The following is a 22,537-nucleotide window of genomic DNA, read 5'->3' on the forward strand; positions in this document are numbered from 1 at the left end:
TTGATCTTACATTTTGTGGACTTCACACTCTAGAACACCAAAATAATACTATCAGAGGTGTGTGTGTGTGTGTGTATCTGTATTAGGAGGGGGAGGATCAGGGTCGAGGTAGGCCAAGATAGGATCAGAATTAACTGTGATTCAAAATTGCACTTTGCAGCGGATCGATAAAAATATTACAACCTAAACGTTGTAGTCGACTGGAGTGCAGTTTGTTGTTGGTGTTTCTACCATATCCGGTTTTACGTGAAGGGGCTGCAAAAGAAAAAGGCTCCGCGTGACGTGTAAAACTTGTTTGTGTGCGTGTGCGGCTTGGTGACGTCATGGGCCGGCACGCCTGCCGGCGGGGGACTCGCGCCCGGCTCATCAGCTCCACTCATGGCACCTGTTCGCCGCCTAGGAAGAGACCCGAGGTCACGGAACTGCCGCTGCCGCCGCTGGTCGCCCGAGACTCGTTCCAAGTTGGAGAAAACAAGTAAATTCGACAACCGTGTAGCCCTGGAAGCTGTAGAGATACACTCTTAGACACGCTGAGGTTTACAGACAAAAAAAAAAAAAAAAAAACTACCCGAGGTACCGCGGCTAACTGCCGCCGTCGTTTCTAGGTGAGTGACGGTGTCTTCTGGGGAGGCGGAATAACAATCTTCGAAAACCAAAAACTCGGCGTCTTTCGACACAAAAGTCGTTACACTTGTGAAGAATAACAACCTTCCCTCAAGGGTCGACGGGTTTAAATTGTTTTTAATACATTCGCCGGGTTTATGGAGGCTTTTCGTTTCCTGAGTGAAAAGTCAAGAGCATCACCGCGCAGTGGCTTCGTGTTGGAAAGTGTGCCTCGGGCTCCGGCGGCCTGGAGAGACGCCGCGCTCTTCACACAAGTTTGCGGAACCTGATTATTGTTTAGAGCTTTATGTTTTCTGTGCTGAATGGAGTTTCAGTATCAACAAACGGTTCCCTTTTTTGTGTGAGAACAGCGTATTGTTTCATTGAATGCCATATTAAAACCTTGCCTGGAAGAACCCTGAACAACGAAAGTTTGTATTTGCGTCGTCGAATGATGTTTCGGAACAAGAGTGAAGCATGTTAGGGGGAGAAAATGCTAAATGTTATTCACTTTAACCACATATGATTCTTATTTTTCTGGAAAAAAAAGATTGAATGAATATTCTATGATAAGGCTGGATCTGACTCACGGGCTTCACTGTGAAATAAAACTTGAACTTCCTGCTATTCAGTTTGGTGCAAGGTGGCAAGCGACTGAAACGGAGAACCCCCCCTTCTGCAGCTCTGCCACTCAAAATCAAAATGAGTTCATAGTTTCCGCTGTCATAGAGCTGTGAGCCACCAGCGCCTACGTGCCTAAATCCCTTTGCTTTTTTTTTTTTACAAATTAAAATCAACGCCACGTTGCTGTTAAAAAAAAGTGTGCGCTCTTAAGGATGTGTACCAAACTAACATCCTGATTGTGAAATTTGATCGTCAACTCTTGCTACCTGATGAATGAGAAGATAAACCACTGTGTCTGATTCTGTTCGAAGGTATGGAGATCATTTAGGCAAGATCCAGAAAACCCAGTTTGCTCTCCCAGTTATTTATTCAACTGTCTTGAGTGTCAATTTATATCAAAGGTAACAAGTTTCAGAATATACTGAATTTTATTATTGACAAACAGTGACTGAACCTGAAGTAACCTACACAGCACTTATATTCTGTTTTGCGTAGCAGGAAACAGGTTCTTATTGTGCAAAGTCTGGGTGAAATTATGGTGCTTCCAATAGGTAACTTCCTGTTACAGTTAAGCGTTACTACAACAAGCCTCTGTCATTCACTCAAGCAGCGAAAGTCTCAGGTTAAATAAGTCCTGCCACATCCCACCTGCTGCCACGTAGGTCCTGGAGGACTGGGACCGGAGCAGGTGATTGCAGGTGTTTACTGAGAGGTGTGGTTTGTTTGCTCACACCCTCCCACTGATTTTTTTTTTCCCCCTCTCACACCCTGTGGAATTGTTTCCCGGAGAGATAGGGCGGGAGAAGTGAAGGTGACGAGATCACCTGCTACCATGACATTCATGGCAGCACATAAAACTGTTCCAGCCATTTCTTTTTGATTTTTTTTTTTTTTCTGGAAACATAATTCTGTCAGTGAGTAAAACCTGGCATGGATTCAAGAATATTGTAAATGATATACAAAGTCAACTGACAGTTTTTGAGGATTTTTTTTTTTCCTCTTTCCTCTTGACAGCCTTGGAGACAATTCCATTCTGAGACATGCGGTTTTTCCTATGGCGACGTATCTCCCCTATCAAGCTTGTACTCCTTGGGGGCACAATCTTCATGATGGCCATCGTGGTTCTTCAGAGGGATGTTGGCCCGTCTCCTGCCGGGGACCCCTGGTTTCAGGAGTTGGTGGACAAGAGGGACAAGGTCATGATCATAGTCCGTGAAGCTGTCAACAATATGGGCTTCCAGATAAAAGCTCCACATGCACCCCCCTTAGCAGAGCAGTCCACTTTTAATACCAACTGCCCTGCTGGATTGTACTCTCAAGCTGAGCTCAAGCCTCACCTGGAGAGACCTCCACAGGACCCCACAAGCCCTGGAGCCGATGGGAAGGCTTTTCAGAAAGACAACATGACTCCAGAGGAGGAAAAGGAGAAGGATGAGGGCATGACCAGGCACTGTTTCAACCAGTTCGCCAGCGACCGCATTTCACTCAGCCGTAGTCTTGGGGACGACACAAGGCCTTCAGAGTAAGAGCCTGGTTTACTATGGACGCTTCAATTTCACTTTTTTACCAAACAGTATTGAGGTATGTACAAGAGGTACAGAGCAAGCCAAATATAACTTAAGTGTCGACTGGGGTTAAATTGCATGGCAGTAAATTATTTACACTCTGAGCTTATGAATACCCTGGAAATACACAAGGTCAAAGATAACTATGACTTTATGCATGCAAAGTGAGTTTTGAAAATTCCTCTATCGCTTCTTTGTTTTCCATGCTTCTTCGTATGTTCATCGGGTTTGTACATTCTGTTATAGGAAAACTCAGTAATCGTAACCAATTATCAGCAAACAATGGTTTGTTTTACTTAGTTCTGCTTGACTGTCATTTTGTCAGGTATGGCATGCTGTGCATGGATTCCTCCCATTTATTTTTCTTATTGTACTACGATTTTTGCAGGTGCATAGAGAGGAAGTTCCGTCGTTGTCCTTCACTGCCCACTACCAGTGTAATTATAGTCTTTCATAACGAGGCTTGGTCAACCCTCCTCAGGACAGTCTACAGTGTTCTGCACACATCCCCTGCTGTCCTGCTCAAAGAGATCATCTTGGTAGATGACGCAAGTACTGCAGGTATGAAAACTCAAAGCACAAACAAGTCAAAAAATGTACTTTTGACTCCCTTGCCACGGATATAAGACAAAATCCTTCTTGAAGAGCTGTTACGATCAGAGTGAAGGTATATAATCTAGCCCTATATCTGATCAGAAGTGTATATTTGGTAGCCTGTTTATTAACAGAAGAATCATTTGGTATTAAGTGTTTGTTTTGAGAAAGTGGTGATAATACAGATTGGCAGAGTTGGTAGATAGCTGTGTGGTGATCACTTTGTTTACTGATGTTGCAGTCAACATGATCCTCCGTCAAAAAGGTTTTGTTTCGTTCCACAACTACCTAAAAATGTGGTGTTCTATTCTCACTCATTCATTCCCTCCCCCCTGCTAAATACATAATGTTGGTCAGAATGCAAGAGTGTATTGCCACCACCTTCAAGTTCAATTCCCCCTCAGTGAAATCTCTTTCTCTCGATTTCACAAGCCTGTATTAATTTTGGATCCGCTCAGTTTGATCCTCTCTTGCCAATTTAGTCTGCTTGGTCATTTCTCATGATGCCTGAATGTACTGGAACCCAAGTGAAAATGAGCCTCTCAGCTTTTTGAACTACTTTTCAGTTTGTATACAATACCCCTCGGACCATGTGCTGATTGAGAATCATTACTGATCAACTGACATTTTATAAAAACCTGCAACTGCACATTTATTTGTGTTGCAATAAAAGCGAACATCCTGGCTCATGGGATTGCAATCAGTGTGCTGGAGCTCACACACTTGAGTGTGTTTTCTTTAACCTCTTGATTCATGTGTGCATATGATATGTAATCAGTACATATAAATATCTTTAGAGAGACTTTAGTATAATGTGTATATTTGGATCCATACCAATGTTTCATGGTATTCTAAAAAGAGACCACAGGGGTTGTGGATTGTCGTTTCTCACAGTGTAGTGGTATTTAGCAAGTGAAAAGCTGTTTGAGGGTATGCCTTTGAGTTGTCTGGGATGTTGATGGCACTAGTTTAATGTTATCACATTCAAGCTGAGAATGGCACAGTATAGACTGCTTTTCATGACCGAATCATCAAATGAGTCTTTGCAGTCATTATACTGAGACTGCAAGAGAGCAGAATCTTCCTGTTATCAAATAATTGGTCAGCAAAAAAAACCACTGTAAGCAATTTGGTTATTCTTAATAATATACTAATATTAAGTAGTTCCCTTTGGGTTGTCTTTCAGTCAACTCATCAAAACAGTCTTCTGTCTGGTTTACTTAATTCCTCCTCTGTGAGGTTTTACTGTAAGTTTTGTCTGTGGAAGTTGCAGAGCTGGCTTTATGCTGCAGTCTCCCTATGCCCTCATTGCATGCATGTCTTTCAATATGTAATGTTCTGTCTTTGACATACAGTACATATTTTATGCAAGTTGAAAAGAAACACACACTTAACTTTGATAGGTCTTTAGCAATTCACCTACATGAATGACTGAGTCAAACAAGGCTTTTGCTGATCGCAGAGCTAATAGAGTTCTGCTGAGCTTGACTGGGGGTTTTCAGTGAAAAAATCAGGTAACTGTGTGGGTATGGCCAAAAACTCTGCTTTACAAAATCCATGCATCATTTTCTTCTTACATTACTGAAGCTAATGTGTTTTTAGATTACAAACATTTAAGCAGGTAACTACGGTATCTTAAGATTAACATCTGTCCTTGATGTCTCAGTTTCCCTTGTGAGAAATGCCACCTATAATGATCATTTGAAAAATATAATTGTGTTGGCCATAAAAGTGTATGAGAACCATATTCACATAATACCTGTCATGATCGATTGGGTGTCACATGATCTCAGTTTTAAAGAGTTTCTTGACAAAATGTCCCCTAAATGAATACCCACTGTCCCTGGCAACTCTCTCACCAAACCTGTTAAGTAAATCTGATATCAAAACAACTCAGAGAAACATTTGAAGACGAAGCCCAGGTTTTAGTCAGGTATTACGTATTACTGATTTAATGACTTATTTAAAGAGTTTGAAATGTCCGCATTGTCTGTTCCATAGGTGTATAATGTGCCGTTAACAAACACTATATACAGTTTCCTATTTTTAAACAAACTATCTTGCGGACGACCAGAGAAATAGCTTTCTGTTAGTGAGACAAGTCTGTTTTGCAAGCACTTAAAATCAAACAAAGTAGAAAGGAAGTATTTGCGTTGCTGTAAGAAGTGTTGCTGAGGGGAAAGTGTGACCAGTCCTACCTGGGTGGTTTCTATTTCATCTTTTTTGGCAGTAGTTTGATACTATTTACTTTTTCCTCTCATACAGTAGGAGATTTTTATTTCAATCTGTCTTAACCAAGTATACCTCAACAGTACTGACCCATCAGCCTTCACCGACTGTCAAAACAAGTTCCAAATTAAATGTCTCATCATGCCCCTAATGCAATATCACAATATTTTAAAAAGCAGACTGAAAGGGATGATAACTTTATTGCACATTACAAGCTTAGCTGTCCTAAAATATTCCCAGATTGCAGTTCTGAATCATGATACCTTCAGCTGCCAGTGTTTTTCTCATGGAATATGTCTATTTTGTATTTTATCTTTTCAGAGCACCTAAATGAGAAACTGGAGGAATATGTCGCCCAGCTAAAGATTGTTCGTGTTGTGAGACAGCTTGAGAGGAAGGGCCTGATCACAGCGAGGCTGCTGGGTGCCAGCATTGCACGGGGCGAAGTCCTTACCTTTCTAGACGCACACTGTGAGGAAACACACAGCCACACAGCTGACATGAATTTACAATCTTTATAAGTTCAAGTCTTTAGTTTTTCATCCACAAGACAACATTTTTGCATGACTGCAAGAAGTATTTAGTGAATATTTGCAGCACAGCTCTAAATAGAAATAGGATTATCTCACTGAATAAATATAAACGCTAATTTTCTCCCAGTTTTATCAACTGATATATTACAATTATGTTCCTATCCAAAATAATGTCTTTGCTAATTCCAGAATAATGATTAAATCTATGTGCTAAAGTTAATTTGTGATACCTTTATTTTCAGGACACCTTTCAGTATATTCTCATGTTTATCATTTCTTTTTTTTCTTTGACTTTTTCTCAGTGTACTTTTTTCCTTTTTTTCTTTGACCTTCCTCTTAATGGTTGTGAGTCTGGCAATTAAGATGGCCAGGAAGAGTGTTTTCATCAGAGGCCTTTATTTACCATAATTTTCAGACTGTTAAGTGCACCTGAATAAGGGCTGCACTGGCAAAAAATTAAAAAAATAAATATGTTTACAGGTATAGACTGTACTTGTCTCGAAGCTGCAGTTGTCCATGTTGTAACGTGACATATTTACACAAACGTCTTTTTAGCTTATAATTTATCCGGTAACATCCACAAATACATATTGGAAATGCTTTTTTCCCCCCAAACAGTTCCTGTAACACCGCTGATGAAAAAGATTAATAATAAATAACACAAGGAAAAGTCCATCCATCCATTTTCTATCCCTGCTTTGTCCTACTCCAGCTGATCGCTACCTTAGTCTTCCTCCAGCGTACTAAAACCATTAAAGTCGTTGTCTTCAGTGTCAGAATTGAACAGCCTCAGAATTTTACGATCATTTCATTGGTCCGATTCGATGAGGCTAAATGTTTTGGCGGCATGAAGCTCGATAGCCCAAAAGTCCATACATTTGTTATACGTAAATGAGTTTAAGCCACAAAGCAAAATGTTTCAATGTGAAAAAAAATAGTGGCTAATAGCTGAATCTGAATCTGAAGGTACTTATCCATAACATAAAATCTAGTGTTAATACATTTTTAAGCGAAATTACAAACTGATTTTGTTCAGTTCATGAAGAGTTGTGTAGCACTACTCACTGTCCAATCTGACAAATGTCTTGTTTTTTAACAAGTTTTTGAAGTAATGTGGCCAAAATAATAACCACCTTTTGTAATGCAAAGCCATGCATATTATGTCTTTGTTTCTTACTGACACAGATGCAGCAAAAGATTAAATGATAAATAAGCCCTGTCCTGTCTGTTTAGGTGAATGTTTCCATGGTTGGCTAGAACCCCTCTTGGCCCGCATTGTTGAGGAGCCCACTGCTGTAGTTAGTCCCGACATCACCAGCATTGACCTCAATAGCTTTCAGTTTAACAAGCCTGTGGCCAGCAGACGGGCCTACAACAGAGGTAACTTTGACTGGAGCCTGACTTTTGGTTGGGAGATAATTCCAGAAGATGCAAAGAAGCTACGCAAGGATGAAACCTACCCTGTAAAGTAAGCAGAGTCCTGTATTTCCACTAAAATGTTTGTTTGACACATGACTGGCACTGTTTTATGTGCTTGACCATTCAGGACACCCACTTTTGCTGGAGGCCTCTTTTCGATCTCGAAGGCGTACTTTGAACACATCGGAACATATGATGACAAAATGGAGATTTGGGGTGGCGAGAATGTGGAGATGTCCTTCAGGGTCAGTCTCGTACTCCTTATCCCTCAGTTCCATTATTTCTGTGTGTAATTTTCAAATTTGTATTTGAATACGTCTCAATGCAGATTATTGCTTATAGGTGTGGCAGTGTGGTGGTCAGCTTGAGATCATACCATGTTCTGTGGTGGGCCATGTTTTCCGTACAAAGAGCCCTCATACATTCCCCAAGGGCACAGAGGTCATCACTCGCAATCAGGTGCGCCTTGCTGAGGTCTGGATGGATGATTACAAAACCGTCTTTTATCGGCGCAACAAACAAGCAGCAGTTATGGCCAAAGAGGTCAGTATTTGGGTATGCTGTGTTTAAGACAATAGTTGTACATTTTTACATGGCAAGTTGCTTTTAATTGCCAAGTCAACAGAGGTTATTGGATTGCTTTGGTTGTGTCTACCTCCCATTTTACAGGATTTTGTGAAAAATTGAAATAAAATACATGTTTTGACAATCTTAGTGTACCACATGTTACTTTTTTTAAATCCAGGAACACTTCACCACTGTGAAATGGGGTAAAATTCCAAAGTATTCTTCCTCATTCATTTCCTTCAGGCTATTTCCCTTATTATACATTTCTTAATTTCTAAAGAAATATTGCACTGAAAATCTCAATTCTAATTATTTTTGAATTGTCAAAATAACTTATTTGACAGCTCATGCTGACAAATAAGGAAGTCAATCCATCTGAGGTAATTTCCAGCAGATGAGTTCTACAAATAGTTTGAATAAAATGTTTTCACTGTCACAGCACAAGTATGGGGACATCTCTGATCGACTGAAACTTCGAGAAAGGCTGCATTGCAAGAACTTTACTTGGTACCTAAACACAATCTACCCAGAGATCTTCCTCCCAGATTTAAACCCGGAAAAATATGGAGCAGTAAGTTTCACTCTGTGTGCATACATCAACAACATTGCACACTGTATATTACATGACACTTTTACCTTTATGCTCCATATTGATGCATATTTGCTTCAGATTAGAAATTATGGATCACAATCCTGCCTAGACGTTGGAGAGAACAACCAAGGAGGGAAACCTATTATAATGTACCAGTGTCACAACATGGGAGGAAACCAGGTATAAATACTAATTGATGGAATTAAGAAACCATACAGAATGGTACATGCATTTGTGCTTTGCGGTCAGGTGTCTTAAAGGATGCTTGTCTCCTTAGTACTTTGAGTATACGTCGCATAAAGAGCTGCGTCATAACACTGGAAAGCAGCTATGTCTTCACGCCTCACCTCAACCCGAGCCAATGAAGATAGAGCTCTGCAAGCTGAAAGGGAAAGGCACAAGCTTAGCACCCGAACAGGAGTGGGTCTTTACAGAGGTGAGGAGAATTCTGGAACCAATTGCTTTTGGTAAAGTCAGTGTTAATAATGTTCTACTGGATGGTAAATCACCTTCTTCCCTATTGTTCTTTCTAGGAAAATCTTCTGAAAAATCCCAGCAGTGGGAAGTGTTTACAGCTGAATGCAGGTGTTATACAGATGAATCACTGTAATCCTGAAGATCTCTACCAGCACTGGTCTTTCAGCTGAGGCCCCTGGTCTGTTTATCAGATAAACAGACACCTTGTGTTCCCCTTCAAAGGCTGGACCCAGTGTGGTGAGCTCACTACTGAGCCAGCAGGACACATTGTGAGATGTGGGACATCTGGCCATTCAGAGGAGACCGTTAACAATGGGAATGACACGTTGTGCCGCATCTGAATACTCTCTAAGGTTGTTTTAAATCTATTTATAATGGAAAAACATTAGATTACGGTTGGGAATCTTCAGTTGACTGTGAATGGCAATGAAGTGATATCAGTGTGTTTACACACCAAATTCCAAAGTCACAATGATGTGATGTTACTTATTCTGACGGAATGTTGAAATGTCACGTAATGGACAATGTTGATGAGTCAGATGCTTTGGTTGTTTTTTTTAATAAATGTATTCTGTTTTGTGTCAGAAGAGTTATTTTTTTTGAAAAATATTTTAAGGACTTGTGGCAGAATTCTTTGTAATGTTATGGTGAGGCGGTGACGAAAATCTTTGTGTTCAATTGTATTTTGATATGCCAAATCATAAATGGTATTCAGTCGATCTCCAAAGAACTGGCCCCCAGCCTTCTTTTCATGTTAGTCACTAGACTTAAATTCACCCACACACGGATGTGTCAATGTCCTTTTTTACAACCCTGTCACAATGTCCATGCCACAAATTGTGTGCTGATAAAATCTCCTTGCTGTAACACACCAACAAGACTTCATCAAAAGTCACTGCCTAATGTTTGCGCAACATTTACCCAGGGCGTGGCGTAGGGGCCAGACATTCTTGCTAATTCTTTCAGCCTTGTCTGAGAAGACCTGAAAGGCAAAGGACTTCATCCAACTTGTCAAACCTGATCTGACGGAACGGAACCGTTTTATTTCAGGACCAAACAGCCTCATACACTCCAAATTCCTGGATTTAACAAGCTGGGGGAGCAAAGGTTTAAATACACAGTTGTGACAATAAGGTATTATCTCATTGCAACATTAGATGGCAGCATTAACTTGCCATGTATTTCTGCAAGGCTATGATGACATAGGAAATTTCACCATAGTGTGAGTAGCATGTAGCCCCAGGGAAATTCAGAGTTGCCACAGAAGGGACAGGCAGGTTGCATACGGGAGAAAATGGGTACTGAGGCTTTAACACGTTCTGAGGTGTTTAAACAGCTGAGAAAGGACCTGTATGGAGAGCAGCAGTCAAGTCCTTCCAACACAAACATATTCATCATCCTGGGAGCCTCTGTGAGTACACCTGAACAACTTACACTGTGCAATAGCTACTGAGTGTCCTTTAAATTAACAAATTTGCTTCATCAATAAAATTGGACTTCCAGATTACTTGAGGGAATTCTAAGCTATACAAATTCTGGACTTGACCTCTTTGTGCGGTCTCAAATCCTTTTACCTACAACAAATACCAAAGGAAAGTTTGAAGTGACAGTGGCCCGACCAAGTTGAGACATAGCTTGAAATGAATAATTGGGAAAAAATTCCCTCAGGAAGCAGCGGAATGGACACAGTCTATGACTGAAATGTGCTACAGCCACAGTTTCCTTTGTCAAACATTGATAGGCGGGGATAACCGTTGCGAAAATATTTGCCCAGCACTATTTACGACCGTGTCCTTTTCAGGCTGACATCCCTACTGGTTAGTGTTACAGTCTTCCTCGGTTTTGTACAAAAAAAATATTGCCTCAAAAAGGATGTTTTCTTGTTTGTTTTTTTTTTTTACTTTTTCAATGCTTACCAGTACCATTCATACCACTTTAATCTGACTGGTTGTTTTAAATGTTGACCTGGTCTTTGCACATTGATTATTTACAGACAGGTCATTATGCTTACTCATAGCTCAAATCCAACTTTTGATTTTTACACACCTATATGTACACATACTCAAATGTGTCTATTTATAAACATGATTGTTATCACAATATATACAGGGAGATCTTGCTAAAAGGAAGATTTATCCAACTTTATGGTGAGTAGAGAAGCACTTCTTATATTAAAATCTGAAGAGTCTAAGTTTGTTCTTTCACCCGTGAGAAGTTTGACCCTCACTTTCTTCTCCAGGTGGTTATTCAGAGATGGCCTTCTACCTGACAACACATACTTCGTGGGCTTTGCCAGGTCTAACTTGACTGTGGAGGACATTAAGACAGCATGCTTGCCTTATATGAAGGTAGTACCTTATATTCAAGCAATTTAATTGATTGATTTTATTGAATTGAATTGAGAAGATTTAGTAAACCTGTTATTTATGTGAGTACTTTTCAAATGTCTTTTTTTTTCTTAGGTTACTGATGAAGAGAGTGAGGTTTTATCAGTATTTTTTAAAAAGAACTCCTACCTGAGTGGCCGATATGATGACGACAGCTCCTTCAACCAGCTCAGCGTCCATCTCTCCGCTCTGCCCGGGGGAACTGATGCTAACAGAGTCTTTTACTTGGCTCTGCCCCCCACTGTGTACCAGAGTGTCACTACAAATATCAGCACCCACTGCATAAGCCAAAGGTTAGTGTCTAATTTACTTACGCGTCCAATCAGAACCATGTTTTACTTGCTGTTTGGCCGCATTTCAATCGTCTTTTTTTGGCGCAGAGGTTGGAACAGGGTTATTATCGAGAAGCCTTTTGGTCGTGACTACCAGAGCTCTCAGGAGCTGTCGGCCCACCTCTCCTCACTGTTCACTGAAGACCAGATCTATCGCATTGATCACTACCTGGGCAAAGAAATGGTCCAGAACCTCATGGTGCTCAGGTAGCAACTTCCATAATAACATTCAAGTTCTTTGTCACTGGGGCAAAATTGCAAGTTGTCATTGATAAAACCATTGTGTTCCAAGAGAACTTAAATTTAGTGTTTACTGGCAATCACTCTACTAGCTTAAAAACAGAGAAAATAAAGGTGGATTTTAGACATTTCAAAATGTAGGTTCAATGTTATCCTGTGCTCTCGTTACGCCTTAAAGATGATTTAGCATGTTTTTGAAGTCTGATTGTGTGTAGCTGCAATATCAAGAGTTAGGTTTTTGGTCTCAGGAAAACCAAAAAAAAAAAAAAAAAATCATGCTTATGTTACACAAGAACATAATGAAATTGTATCACCAAGCATATAGAGATGCCTTAAACTTTAGACTACAAACTTCAGACTTTCTCTTTCTTTTCCCTAGTTTGGGTAAAAGTACTGATTTGGGAAATAAAAAATAGTTCATGCAAAGTATTGGCAGATCCAAAGACCCCCCCCCCCCCCCGCCCCTTTGCCATTTCTGAGTTTTCGGTGTTTGTATCTTTCTCATGCAGATTTGGAAATCGCATTTTTGGACCTATATGGAACAGGAACAGTGTGGCCTGTGTGGTGCTCACCTTCAAAGAGCCTTTTGGCACCTACGGCCGTGGAGGATACTTTGACAAGTTTGGTATTATAAGGTGATGGATACATTCAGCAGAACACGTGAACTCTTAATTACATGTTAAATTCAGTACCTGCTCTGATGCCAGCTCTTTCCTCTCATGTAGAGATGTCATGCAAAACCATCTCCTCCAAATGCTTTCTTTAATTGCCATGGAAAAACCCACCTCGACCAGCCCCGATGATGTGAGGAATGAGAAGGTATCGACAGTGACGGGTCAGTTTGTGCACACTTTTATGTCGCTAATACCAGGAATGTCATTATAATGCAGTTTTGTCATTTAGGTAAAGGTGCTGAAGCATATCAGACCTGTTGCTCTGTCAGATGTTGTTCTTGGCCAATATATTGGTAACCCTGAGGGGGAGGGCCAATCCAGACTGGGTTACCTCGATGACCCGGCGGTACCAGCGGACTCCTTAACGCCGACTTTTGCAACTGCGGTGTTATACATCCGTAATGAAAGATGGGATGGTGAGGCAGCTTTTTTTTTTTTTTCGTAGTTTATATTTGTATGACAGCTCTTTCCAAACGGTTCTTCCACTCTTTGTGCACGTCCGCTCCATCAGGGGTGCCTTTCATTCTGCGCTGCGGTAAAGCCTTGAATGAGCAGAAGGCCGAGGTGCGTCTACAGTTCGCAGATGTGACGAGAGACTTCTTTGGGGAGCGTTGCCAGCGAAATGAGCTGGTGGTGCGAGTACAACCTAATGAAGCCATTTATCTGAAGATGATGACCAAGAGGCCTGGGGTTCACTTCACCCCAGAGGAGACTGAGCTGGACCTTACATACAGGAGCCGATACAAGGTGATCGCTACACTCAAAGGCTGATTATTTTATTGTTTTTTTCATATCAAATTGTTTTTAATATCTTCTGTACAAACAGCTATACTTAGTCATGAAATGGAGTCATCCGAACCCCCTTCAGGGTTGTCAGGACAGTTGTACTGGGTTGACTGATATATCACTAAACCTGCAAGAAAACAAAGTAAGAAACCTAATATTTTAAGGACTAAATACAAATACACCTGATGAGCAAGAAGAAAAACAAAACAGTAAAAAAAGACACACCATAAACACGCACTACTTTGGCAACTAACAGCTATGTGGGCATTAATAACACCCAAGGTCAACCATTACATGCTGGCATTCAAACAGCCAGTGGCAGCAGATCTGCATAAAATGCTATATACACATATAAAACTTGATAGAATTTGAAAGATGCATCTACAGGCTAGTGAAAAAAAGCTCTTCAATATGGAGCTGTAGATCACGATCATGATTCCCTTGTCCGTGCAAGGATGGCTGCCGGGCGACTGACCGGTTAGAGGATATTCCAGATATCCCAGAGTCTCAGCGGGATTATTTAGCCTCAACTGAATGGTTTCCATGTTCCTCATTGCCTCGCATGCTGTCACTGAAGTTCATAAATATGTGGTTTAACAATTTAGCCGTCTCACCCTGCAGCATGTGAAGCTTCCAGATGCTTATGAGAGACTTATACTGGACGTCTTCTGTGGAAATCAGATGCACTTTGTCCGCAGGTTGGTAACGCCACTCATTGTCAGAGTTAATGTTTCGCTATTTTAATGTCATGTCCTCCCTGAATTTTTCCTTTTCCCCCCTCAGTGATGAGCTGCGGGAGGCCTGGAGGATTTTCACCCCCCTCCTTCAGCAAATGGAGCAAGAGAAGACACCGCCGATACCTTATGTATATGGAAGGTATTATTTTATTTTACTCACTAAAAATAACAAATAAATTCATGATTCCTGTAATTCATTAATGGTTTTCATATTTGTTTGCATAGTCGTGGCCCGGTCCAGTCTGATGATCTTGTCAAAAGAGTGGGATTTCGATATGAGGGGACATACAAATGGGTGAAACCCCCTACAGCATGAGGCCTTCCCACACACACACACACACACACACACACACACCTCCACAAACCCACTTTGGATACTCATTAACACAAAAAAACACATAATTTTACCAACAATAAACTACTGAAATCTTTCACACTCGTGCCGTCTTCTGATTTTTGTCTGCATATAGGAAACATCACGCTGTTTATTTTTTTACCAATCAAGTGTAACTAACTTTAGAGGCCAAATTAATGTTCACATGGAAATACCACTTTACAGAATAAATTATTTTCCCCTCTCAGTGTGCACTTTTTTCAGCACTTAAACACCTTCATTTAAAACCCACAGAAAAATCTACACTTTCATGATTGGTTCTTGGTCTCACTCGGAGCATCAGTATTTGCACAGGATAGCTTGAAAATGAAGATTTAAGCTGTTTCCTCTGCTTTCAGCTGCCCAGTGTCACCACCAGGTAAGATGACACTTGCTCACTCAAGCTTCAACTTCAAATAACATTTCTACAAAATAGGCTTGCTGCTCTAGTGCTTCTATAAACAATGGTCTGATCCAAAAAAAAAAAAAAAACATTTACTAGCCAGCTTCAGATAAGAATGATTTCGGGTAGACGTTAGAAATGATTAAACCTCATTCATTCTGCATTTTGTAACATTCGATGTCAAAATCTGTGTGACGTCTGACTTCCTTTAATGGTGTCTGTCCTAAGACTGATGGCTCAAGCGGGTTTACGACCTTGCTGTGGGACATGACAAGTCACGTTTACATCTAAACAATCAATCCGCAGTTAAACCATTCAGAGATCTAATTCTGAAAGCGATGGAAAGTAAAGCAGTTCCGTGCTAGGACGAGTGTTTGTGCCCTTGTTCTTCAAGTCTTCAACTTTTGCTCAATGCGGTGTGTCATAAGTGTAGCATGAGATACTACTTACTGGAACAAGAAAAAAAATTGCCCTGCATGTTGATGCCATGAGAAAGGCAATTTAAGGCAGCTGTTTAGACAGAAATGATTTACCATTAGCCAAAAAGGAGGCATTTTTATTTTATAAATCTTTCCCCAAAAGCTGCACGCACTGCAAACAATCCACAGTTGACTGTTTCATCAAACGGGAAAATACACGAAATAAAACAACAGCACGATGAAACAAGCACAACTGAAATTCGGTTAAGGCTCGTGAAATCGACGCTTTGGCCACGTCAGACCGGAGGTTTACTTTCATTTCCCAGATGGGCCTTATCATATGATCGGTTTCTAGGATTATCAAAGGCTAAATTGGGTCTATTTGTGCTCGGTGCATCGTCTTTCACATTCATATTCCTCGCTGCCGTCGTGCGCCGCCGCTTTGTCTTCGATGCCCCTGGCATACAGGCGCACGAGCTGGCCGTGAATCCTGAGGTAACAAGCGAGCGCAGTTAAAAATTGCTGCCAGGAAATCTTTACTTACTAGTTGTAAACAACAAAAAAAAAGTCCCCTTCTTACCTGCAGAGAATGTCTGTAACAGGCAAAATCTCTCCATCACAGTTCCACACTGACACAGTCGGAGTTTTGCTGCAGCACAGACAGCACAGGAAGGGGGATGCTTCTTTCTGCTCTTTTGTCACCACCTGCTTCCCATCGCTTTCTGCCAGCTGCAGTTCAGATCCGTTCCTGCTTATAGTGTCGATAAAGCCTCTCCCCCCTTCGTCCAGCGCGTCATTTATCCCTCCGATCTGCTCGTAGGTTTCATCCTCTTTGCCAGGGGAGAGGAAAAAGCGGACGGCTTTGACACGGTGGACCTCCACAAATGGCAGGTCAAACTACAAAGAGAAGGGAGAGATTTGGTCACGTGGTGTGAAACCATGCTTTTAATTTTATTTTTTCTTCCAACATGAAAGTGATTATACCTGGTCCTGTGTGCTCGTGTGCCTGTAGAGGAACTTGAGGAATCCCAGCTGGTCAGTGTCCCATACAAGGATGAGATCCCCTGTTCCATCCGCTAGGTGTGCAGATGGGGAGAGGCCCAGGGGACTCCTGGGACACGAGCTGGACATGCACGTGAGAGAGAGACATCTGAAGTTGCCCTTCACGCTCACCCACTCTTCTGAAGATCCTAACGGAAAGAGAAGATCAATTTAAGACACAACCGATAACGAGAACCGCATCACATTTGTGCGATTTGTTCGCTTTTAATGATTTCCTGCTCAAACGTAATCCGTGCGTCTACAGGACTGTCTCAGAAAATTCAATTCAATTACAAAAACATTCTGGATTCATTACAAATCAACTGAAATATTGCAAGCCTTTTATTATTTAATATTGCTGATTATGGCTTACATCTTAAGAAAACTCAGAAATCCTATCTCAAAATATTAGAAGATCATGAAAAAGTAATTTTTGTTTGTCTTAATTGCATTACAGAATATAAAGAACTTCATCATAATATTCAAATTTTCTGAGACAGTCCTGTATATTTGTAAAGGGTTCGGTTTGAGAAAGCACCGCTTGGATTGCAGATGCTTCTTGTGATTTCATTATTTCTTCAAGTTAATCGACGGACGAATAAATGTGATCTTTGTAAGATTAGAACGAACAAAACTCGAGCTGTTTGAGCATGCAGAAAACAGATAATTATACAAAGCCAATCGCGCACACGATGCGATTAACCAAAAAAAAATTGTCTGACTCCCCAAGGCTTAATATTGCCAGTGCTCTATCATCCAAAAGCATTCGTTGACGGTGGATTTACTCAAGTATCATAAAAATCCAGTGAATGAGCTACTCAGAAGTATTTAAAAGCTTAGGAGGCAAGGTGAATCTCGTGATGTAAAATAAGAATAAGAATAAGAACAACTTTATTTATCCCGTTGTGCCAAAGTTACAAGAAAAATACGACAATAATAAATAATAGTAGAAAATTCAAGTATCGAGATAACATACCGTTGCCAAAGGTTTTTGCAAATTTTTTCCAATTCGAGGAAGACCAACATCACCATCCACTCATGCATGAGTCAAATAAAGTTATTAAAAAGGATTGTATGTGCATGGTATTTGATCATTCTAACAACCAATGGACAAAACAATCTGATGAGAGTAAGAATGAAACTCTTGTATTACCTTCTGTGTCACTACTGAACTGACTTAGATGCGAGCTGTACAGCGAGGCTGAGTCTGAAGAGTAGGGGATGAGTCTTTCTGTACTCTTGGAGCACACGCTGCATCTAAACACCAACAAAAAAAACATCTGTTTTTCCCTGTGCTTGAACATCGGTAAAATATTCTCCACGACCTTGACTGCAAGTACAGTACATTTATAAATCATTTGTTGGCAGCCAGAGGCAGCTGCCCTGACACATAGAAGCGTTGCAAACACCGCGACTCAACTTTCATCAAGATCAGGTTTTCTTCCACCGAGCGTCCCGCCCTCCTCAAGGTTCACCCTACACCTGCCTCTGCTGCTGCCGGTAGCAGTTACACAAACGGTGAGTGGATGTCACCTGCGGCGACGATCCTTCCACAATGATTCCTCTCCTTCCATCTTCTTCAATGCCGTTTGAGTTTGAAGAGTCATTTTTGTCCTTATGTTGAAATGATTTAGGCTAACAATAAAACCAAAAGTTTGCACCGAAAATAGAATATTCTCCAATCATCATCTATGTAATATTTTACAACAAGCTTTATGTCTCTGTCAGAGCTATGTCCATCACAGATGGGTCATTTTGGCAAAAATTACTACAGGACTGTCACGGAAAACTAGAATATTGTGATAAAGTTCTTTATCTTCTGTAATGCAATTACAAAAACAAAACTGTCACACGTTCTGGATTCATAACAAATCAACTGAAATATTACAAGCCTTTTATTATTTTAATATTGCTGATTATGGCTTACATCTTAAGAAAACTCAAAAAATCCTATCTCAAAATATTAGAATATCATGAAAAAGTATTTTTTGTTTTTTTAATTGCATTACAGAATATAAAAAACTTTATCACAGTATTCGAATTTTCTGAGACAGTCCTGTATGTACAGTATATATATTACACACACACACACACACACACACACACACACACATATATATATATATGTGTATATATATATTCAGTTGAGGTGTTTTACCCTGAGAGACAGCGAGTTTTGTCTCTTGGACTGGAGAGCAGGGGGTCTGCTGGCAGATACTGAACTACGCCTGTGTAACTCCTGTTGCTCAGATACACCACTGTGCCTACACACACACAAATAAAAAACAAATACAAGTTATTAACCGATTATGAGTGGCATTTCAAAATTACGTAATCAGATATGTGTGACCGAAAAAGGGTTCTAAATAGAGCATGGATCCATCTTAAGGTGGTAATAAATGTTATTATTTCTGTGTAAATTCTGGTGTCAGAACAAAAAATAGATGCAAAGAATTTAAAGAAACACACAAAAAAAAAAAAAATGTTTGGACTTCACAGAAAAGGCAATGAGGAAATTACTAAGAGCTTTGAAAATATTAAAACTCTTTGAAGAAGGAAAAAATTGAAAACTATAGCAAAAAATAAATCAGTATAATTCCATTTTATTGAAATGTCCTTGAATGCTGCATCCAGAGGCAAAAAACAAGCATTTAAATGTAGTGGAGATGAATTGTCATTATTGTTTTCATTCATTTAAATCTTAATTTGGGGATACTGGGAGGAAGATCCAACTTAGACTCAAGCCAAGTGAAAAAATAACTGATAATCACCAAGAGACAGAATAGCAAACACCAGTAGCGGAAAATGAACTAACAGAATGCATTTTTTCTAGCAGGCAGTCATTTCTTTATCTAAAAGGAATTGTCAGTCTGTACCAGAATAGTCGTATCTGAAAGGACCCATCCAGCGGTGCTTTTCGCTCTCGGCCAGCACGTCCCCGTAGAAGCCGTAACCCACCAGGGACACGGAGTAGCGCACCAGAGCAGAGGCGTGATGCACCGAGCACACGTCCAAGGGCTGAGAGTCCCCTGCAGGGCATTGTGGGAGGTGAGAAAAACACAAAGGTGAAACTGGAAAATATATATTTTTTGACGGTGAACAGACGCAAACGTCTTCCTCACCGATGACGATGTGCAAAGCAGACGTGACCGGGTCGATCACTCCCACGGTGGCGTAACACACGCAATCTGTCGAGCCTGCGGAGGGGGACAGAAGACCACGTGTCACGACTGTAAATCTAACTCCACTCTTTCTCGATTGGAATACGGCGTCCAGCACCTGCCGGGATTATGCCGATATGAAGCGGACAGGGCTGCAAAGTGGTGTTGGTATCGTTCTCGCAGAGGCCCGCTTCTTGTTGCGTCCGCCCAATCACGCCGTGTAGTATTTCGCTGAACATGCCATCGCCGCCCACGCACACAACACTGTAACACAAGAATTGCTGTTAGGCGGCGACCGAGATCGAAAAGCCGGAGTTGAAAGAGCCGCTTTTACCCGTCGAATCCTGTCAGGTCTTTCTTGAGGAGATGGTCTCTGGCCTGGTTTGCCCGCTCGGTAACTGAGCGATAAACGTCATCATTACAAATCGTCATTAATGAGTACGAAAATGATAAAAAAAGGAATCTTACCGATGACATGAGAGCTGATGCCAGCCAGCTCGAACAGCGGGGCGACCAGAGAATGATAGATTTCTTTCCCCTTTCTCTTTCCGCCAAAAGGATTGATAAATACCAGGATTGAGTGAGGCCGCAGCGGACCTAACAATTTAGAATATGACGTGTTAAGTCTTTAATTTGGGTTTGTAAGAGGGGAATAACTCGGCGTCGTGTCTGATGATCTGTCCTTACTGTGCGTTTTCAGAGCGGTTCGTAAATGTTTCGTCCACTGGTCTCTGAGCACACGACTCGGACAGCAGAACTGGGTCCGGCCCAGTCTCCATAGCAACCCATAGGAGCCTCCGCTGCTGCTCCGCTTCACATAAAAAACTAGAGAGGAGTCACGGGTTATGAATGCCTGCTGTTAAACCAGAATTTCAACTTTTCTTTTGTGTGCGTGTGTGAGGGGGAGGCAATGTGTGAGGCACATTATTAATGTTATTAATTATAGCCTCAGCATGCGGCGTAAAGACGCTCACAATTACAGGCGTGCTTGTGTCAGCCTGCCTGTCCACGCATATAAAATCTAAAATTCTAATTGAAAAAATCTCATCGGTTAATCATGTATCTATTAACGACCGGATATGTTTACATGACGGCTTTAGTTGTGAAGTGCAACATTATGTAAGACTATTGAACGACGTTTGTTATTTTAAGCGGCGTGACCGAAATCCGTTGACTGTCCAAAAGTCCAAATGTCTTTCTGAATTACGGCAAAAGACGCACGGTTTTCGAGGATCTTCGTGACCTGGGTTCTGTCGCCCCGGGAGGGGAGAGAGGAAGGAGAGGAAGAGGGGGGCCCACCTGTGAAGTCTTTGTCCGTGTCCTCGACAGCCTTCTGGGGCAGGACGTGCACCCTGCCCTCCTCCACGCCGACGACATCTGCCACCGACACTGAAACTACAACAGGGGTCGAAACATCGGTTGACAATGTTTTTCTTGGCAAATAGTGGACTGTCACAATGACTGGAAGAAAAACACCCTCCCTGCACTGAGATCACAAGTGACATAAGCCGCTCCATCTGCTTAGGATATTTTAATGAATGAAGTGCGCCGTCGGTAGAACCGCATTTTTCTCATGTGTTCATTCTGCTGTTGATGCCCTGAAGGAAGGATGTAACTGTGAACATCAACTCAGATCTTCTCTTCCAAGATGCAACTTGAAGCCAAGGACTATGAGGGAAGGGGGGGGGGGGCACACGCACACTGTACACGCACATGTATGCACATGTGCGTGTGCAGCATGCGTGTGCAGCCACCATCAGGAGCAGTGTTGTCATTAACACCCCTCCTCCCACATAAACACACACACATACATACACACACACACACAGAAACACATAACACACACATACATACACACGCTTTGAGTTCCTTTTCGGGTTAATGCGGTTCAACTTGTTTTGCGCGTTTCCCCTGCGCACGGGTGCGCTGCAATCCCAAACAATGAAATGTGCAATTATTATGAATAAAAGTTAATTATGATGGGTATTTTTTTTGGAAAGTTGATGAAAGTATACATATTTAACACACCATCTCATGCACCATATGTGAACACAGAAAATATAAATTAATAAAAGTTTATTTTGCGCCGCTGTTTCGCGCGTCACCGCGCCAAAACAGCTGCTCTGTAAAGACAACCTACTCGTTTTCCTGTCGCGATTCTTCTTGTCGACCTCGGTCCAGCTGAAGGTCCAGCCGGTCAGGACCGCCCTGTATCTCCTGCTGCCGATCCACAAACTTGACTCCAACCGCAGGTCGGCCTCCATCTCCGGACGGGACGGCGCGTCTTTGTGTCACATCCAGACCGTCTCCATGTCGGCGGGAGGTCTCACCCCGCCATCGGCACCCGCCCCCCGACCCAAACCCAAACCCAAACCCCGATCCCCTATCTGGAGGTTTCCATCTCCCCCCGCGGACGGAAGGCAGGTCGTTAATGTGTTCAAGAAACGGCTTGACACACACCGCCGCCGTCTGCCCCTCCCTATCTCAACTTCTTTTTTTTTTTTTTTTTTTTTTTTGGGAATGGGTCACCTGACAAACGCCTGCAGTTACACTAACTTTGTAGGGAACTTATATTTTGTGGTGCGTTCAAAAGTGACACATCATGACCTGTTGGTTGCAAATAGAGCACACTGTCTGGTACGCATGATGCGTTCACCGTGTATATGCACAATAGTAATGGAGGTGAAGTGAGTGTAATTTGCACCCTCCCCAGACATATTCAGTAAAGCAAAAAAAAAAATGACTGTAAGTCTACTCAATAATAGGTTGCATTTTTTTCAA

General features: G+C 41.5%; 3 protein-coding genes across 5 annotated transcripts; 2 read left to right on the top strand and 1 right to left on the bottom strand.

The window, feature by feature from the left end:
- The first annotated feature begins 326 nt into the window (after positions 1-326).
- galnt6 (UDP-N-acetyl-alpha-D-galactosamine:polypeptide N-acetylgalactosaminyltransferase 6 (GalNAc-T6)) lies at positions 327-9,787 on the top strand. 3 transcript variants are annotated; one of them, XM_086141757.1, is made up of 11 exons: positions 327-605; positions 2,242-2,749; positions 3,181-3,353; positions 5,937-6,086; positions 7,382-7,616; positions 7,695-7,812; positions 7,910-8,110; positions 8,574-8,705; positions 8,805-8,906; positions 9,004-9,162; positions 9,260-9,787. In XM_086141757.1, the coding sequence occupies exons 2-11, from the start codon at positions 2,268-2,270 to the stop codon at positions 9,371-9,373; spliced, it is 1,866 nt and encodes a 621-aa protein (XP_085997883.1). In that variant the 5' UTR covers positions 327-605; positions 2,242-2,267; the 3' UTR covers positions 9,374-9,787. The 3 variants fall into 3 exon arrangements, with proteins under 3 accessions (XP_085997883.1, XP_085997884.1, XP_085997885.1); XM_086141758.1 differs by having other exon boundaries at positions 327-475; XM_086141759.1 differs by lacking the exon at positions 327-605 and adding an exon at positions 1,486-2,141.
- A 389-nt stretch (positions 9,788-10,176) lies between these two features.
- Positions 10,177-14,937, top strand: LOC147214300 (glucose-6-phosphate 1-dehydrogenase-like). The gene is made up of 12 exons (XM_086141633.1): positions 10,177-10,614; positions 11,313-11,350; positions 11,443-11,551; positions 11,666-11,883; positions 11,971-12,129; positions 12,672-12,797; positions 12,888-12,981; positions 13,066-13,252; positions 13,348-13,583; positions 14,244-14,320; positions 14,406-14,498; positions 14,585-14,937. Exons 1-12 carry the CDS (start codon positions 10,498-10,500, stop codon positions 14,673-14,675), a joined length of 1,545 nt encoding a protein of 514 aa, XP_085997759.1. The 5' UTR covers positions 10,177-10,497; the 3' UTR covers positions 14,676-14,937.
- A 726-nt stretch (positions 14,938-15,663) lies between these two features.
- Positions 15,664-22,160, bottom strand: LOC147214301 (ceramide kinase). Its single transcript, XM_086141628.1, has 13 exons — positions 21,897-22,160; positions 21,056-21,151; positions 20,444-20,581; positions 20,225-20,353; positions 20,091-20,154; positions 19,875-20,020; positions 19,718-19,792; positions 19,472-19,624; positions 18,754-18,859; positions 17,749-17,852; positions 16,539-16,744; positions 16,135-16,451; positions 15,664-16,044 (listed from the first exon to the last, which is right to left on the bottom strand). Exons 1-13 carry the CDS (start codon positions 22,018-22,020, stop codon positions 15,933-15,935), a joined length of 1,770 nt encoding a protein of 589 aa, XP_085997754.1. The 5' UTR covers positions 22,021-22,160; the 3' UTR covers positions 15,664-15,932.
- Positions 22,161-22,537: the final 377 nt, after the last annotated feature.

Source organism: Fistularia commersonii, chromosome 34 (genome assembly GCF_037954325.1).
Source record: "Fistularia commersonii isolate RoL2024-O1a breed Wild chromosome 34, RoL_Fcom_v1.0, whole genome shotgun sequence".
NCBI lineage: Eukaryota > Metazoa > Chordata > Actinopteri > Syngnathiformes > Fistulariidae > Fistularia > Fistularia commersonii.

Excerpts from the sequence above, each read along its gene's own strand:
- galnt6 (XM_086141757.1), top strand. The coding sequence starts at position 2,268 with ATGCGGTTTTTCCTATGGCGACGTATCTCCCCTATCAAGCTTGTACTC. Across the intron at positions 7,617-7,694 it reads GATGAAACCTACCCTGTAAA|GACACCCACTTTTGCTGGAG; the intron begins GTAAGCAGAGTC and ends TTGACCATTCAG. Across the intron at positions 8,706-8,804 it reads ACCCGGAAAAATATGGAGCA|ATTAGAAATTATGGATCACA; the intron begins GTAAGTTTCACT and ends TATTTGCTTCAG.
- LOC147214300 (XM_086141633.1), top strand. The coding sequence starts at position 10,498 with ATGGGTACTGAGGCTTTAACACGTTCTGAGGTGTTTAAACAGCTGAGA. Across the intron at positions 11,552-11,665 it reads CATGCTTGCCTTATATGAAG|GTTACTGATGAAGAGAGTGA; the intron begins GTAGTACCTTAT and ends TTTTTTTCTTAG. Across the intron at positions 14,499-14,584 it reads ATACCTTATGTATATGGAAG|TCGTGGCCCGGTCCAGTCTG; the intron begins GTATTATTTTAT and ends TTGTTTGCATAG.
- LOC147214301 (XM_086141628.1), bottom strand. The coding sequence starts at position 22,020 with ATGGAGGCCGACCTGCGGTTGGAGTCAAGTTTGTGGATCGGCAGCAGG. Across the intron at positions 20,582-21,055 it reads CACGGACAAAGACTTCACAG|TTTTTTATGTGAAGCGGAGC; the intron begins GTGGGCCCCCCT and ends ACTCCTCTCTAG. Across the intron at positions 19,625-19,717 it reads TGCTTTGCACATCGTCATCG|GGGACTCTCAGCCCTTGGAC; the intron begins GTGAGGAAGACG and ends AATGCCCTGCAG.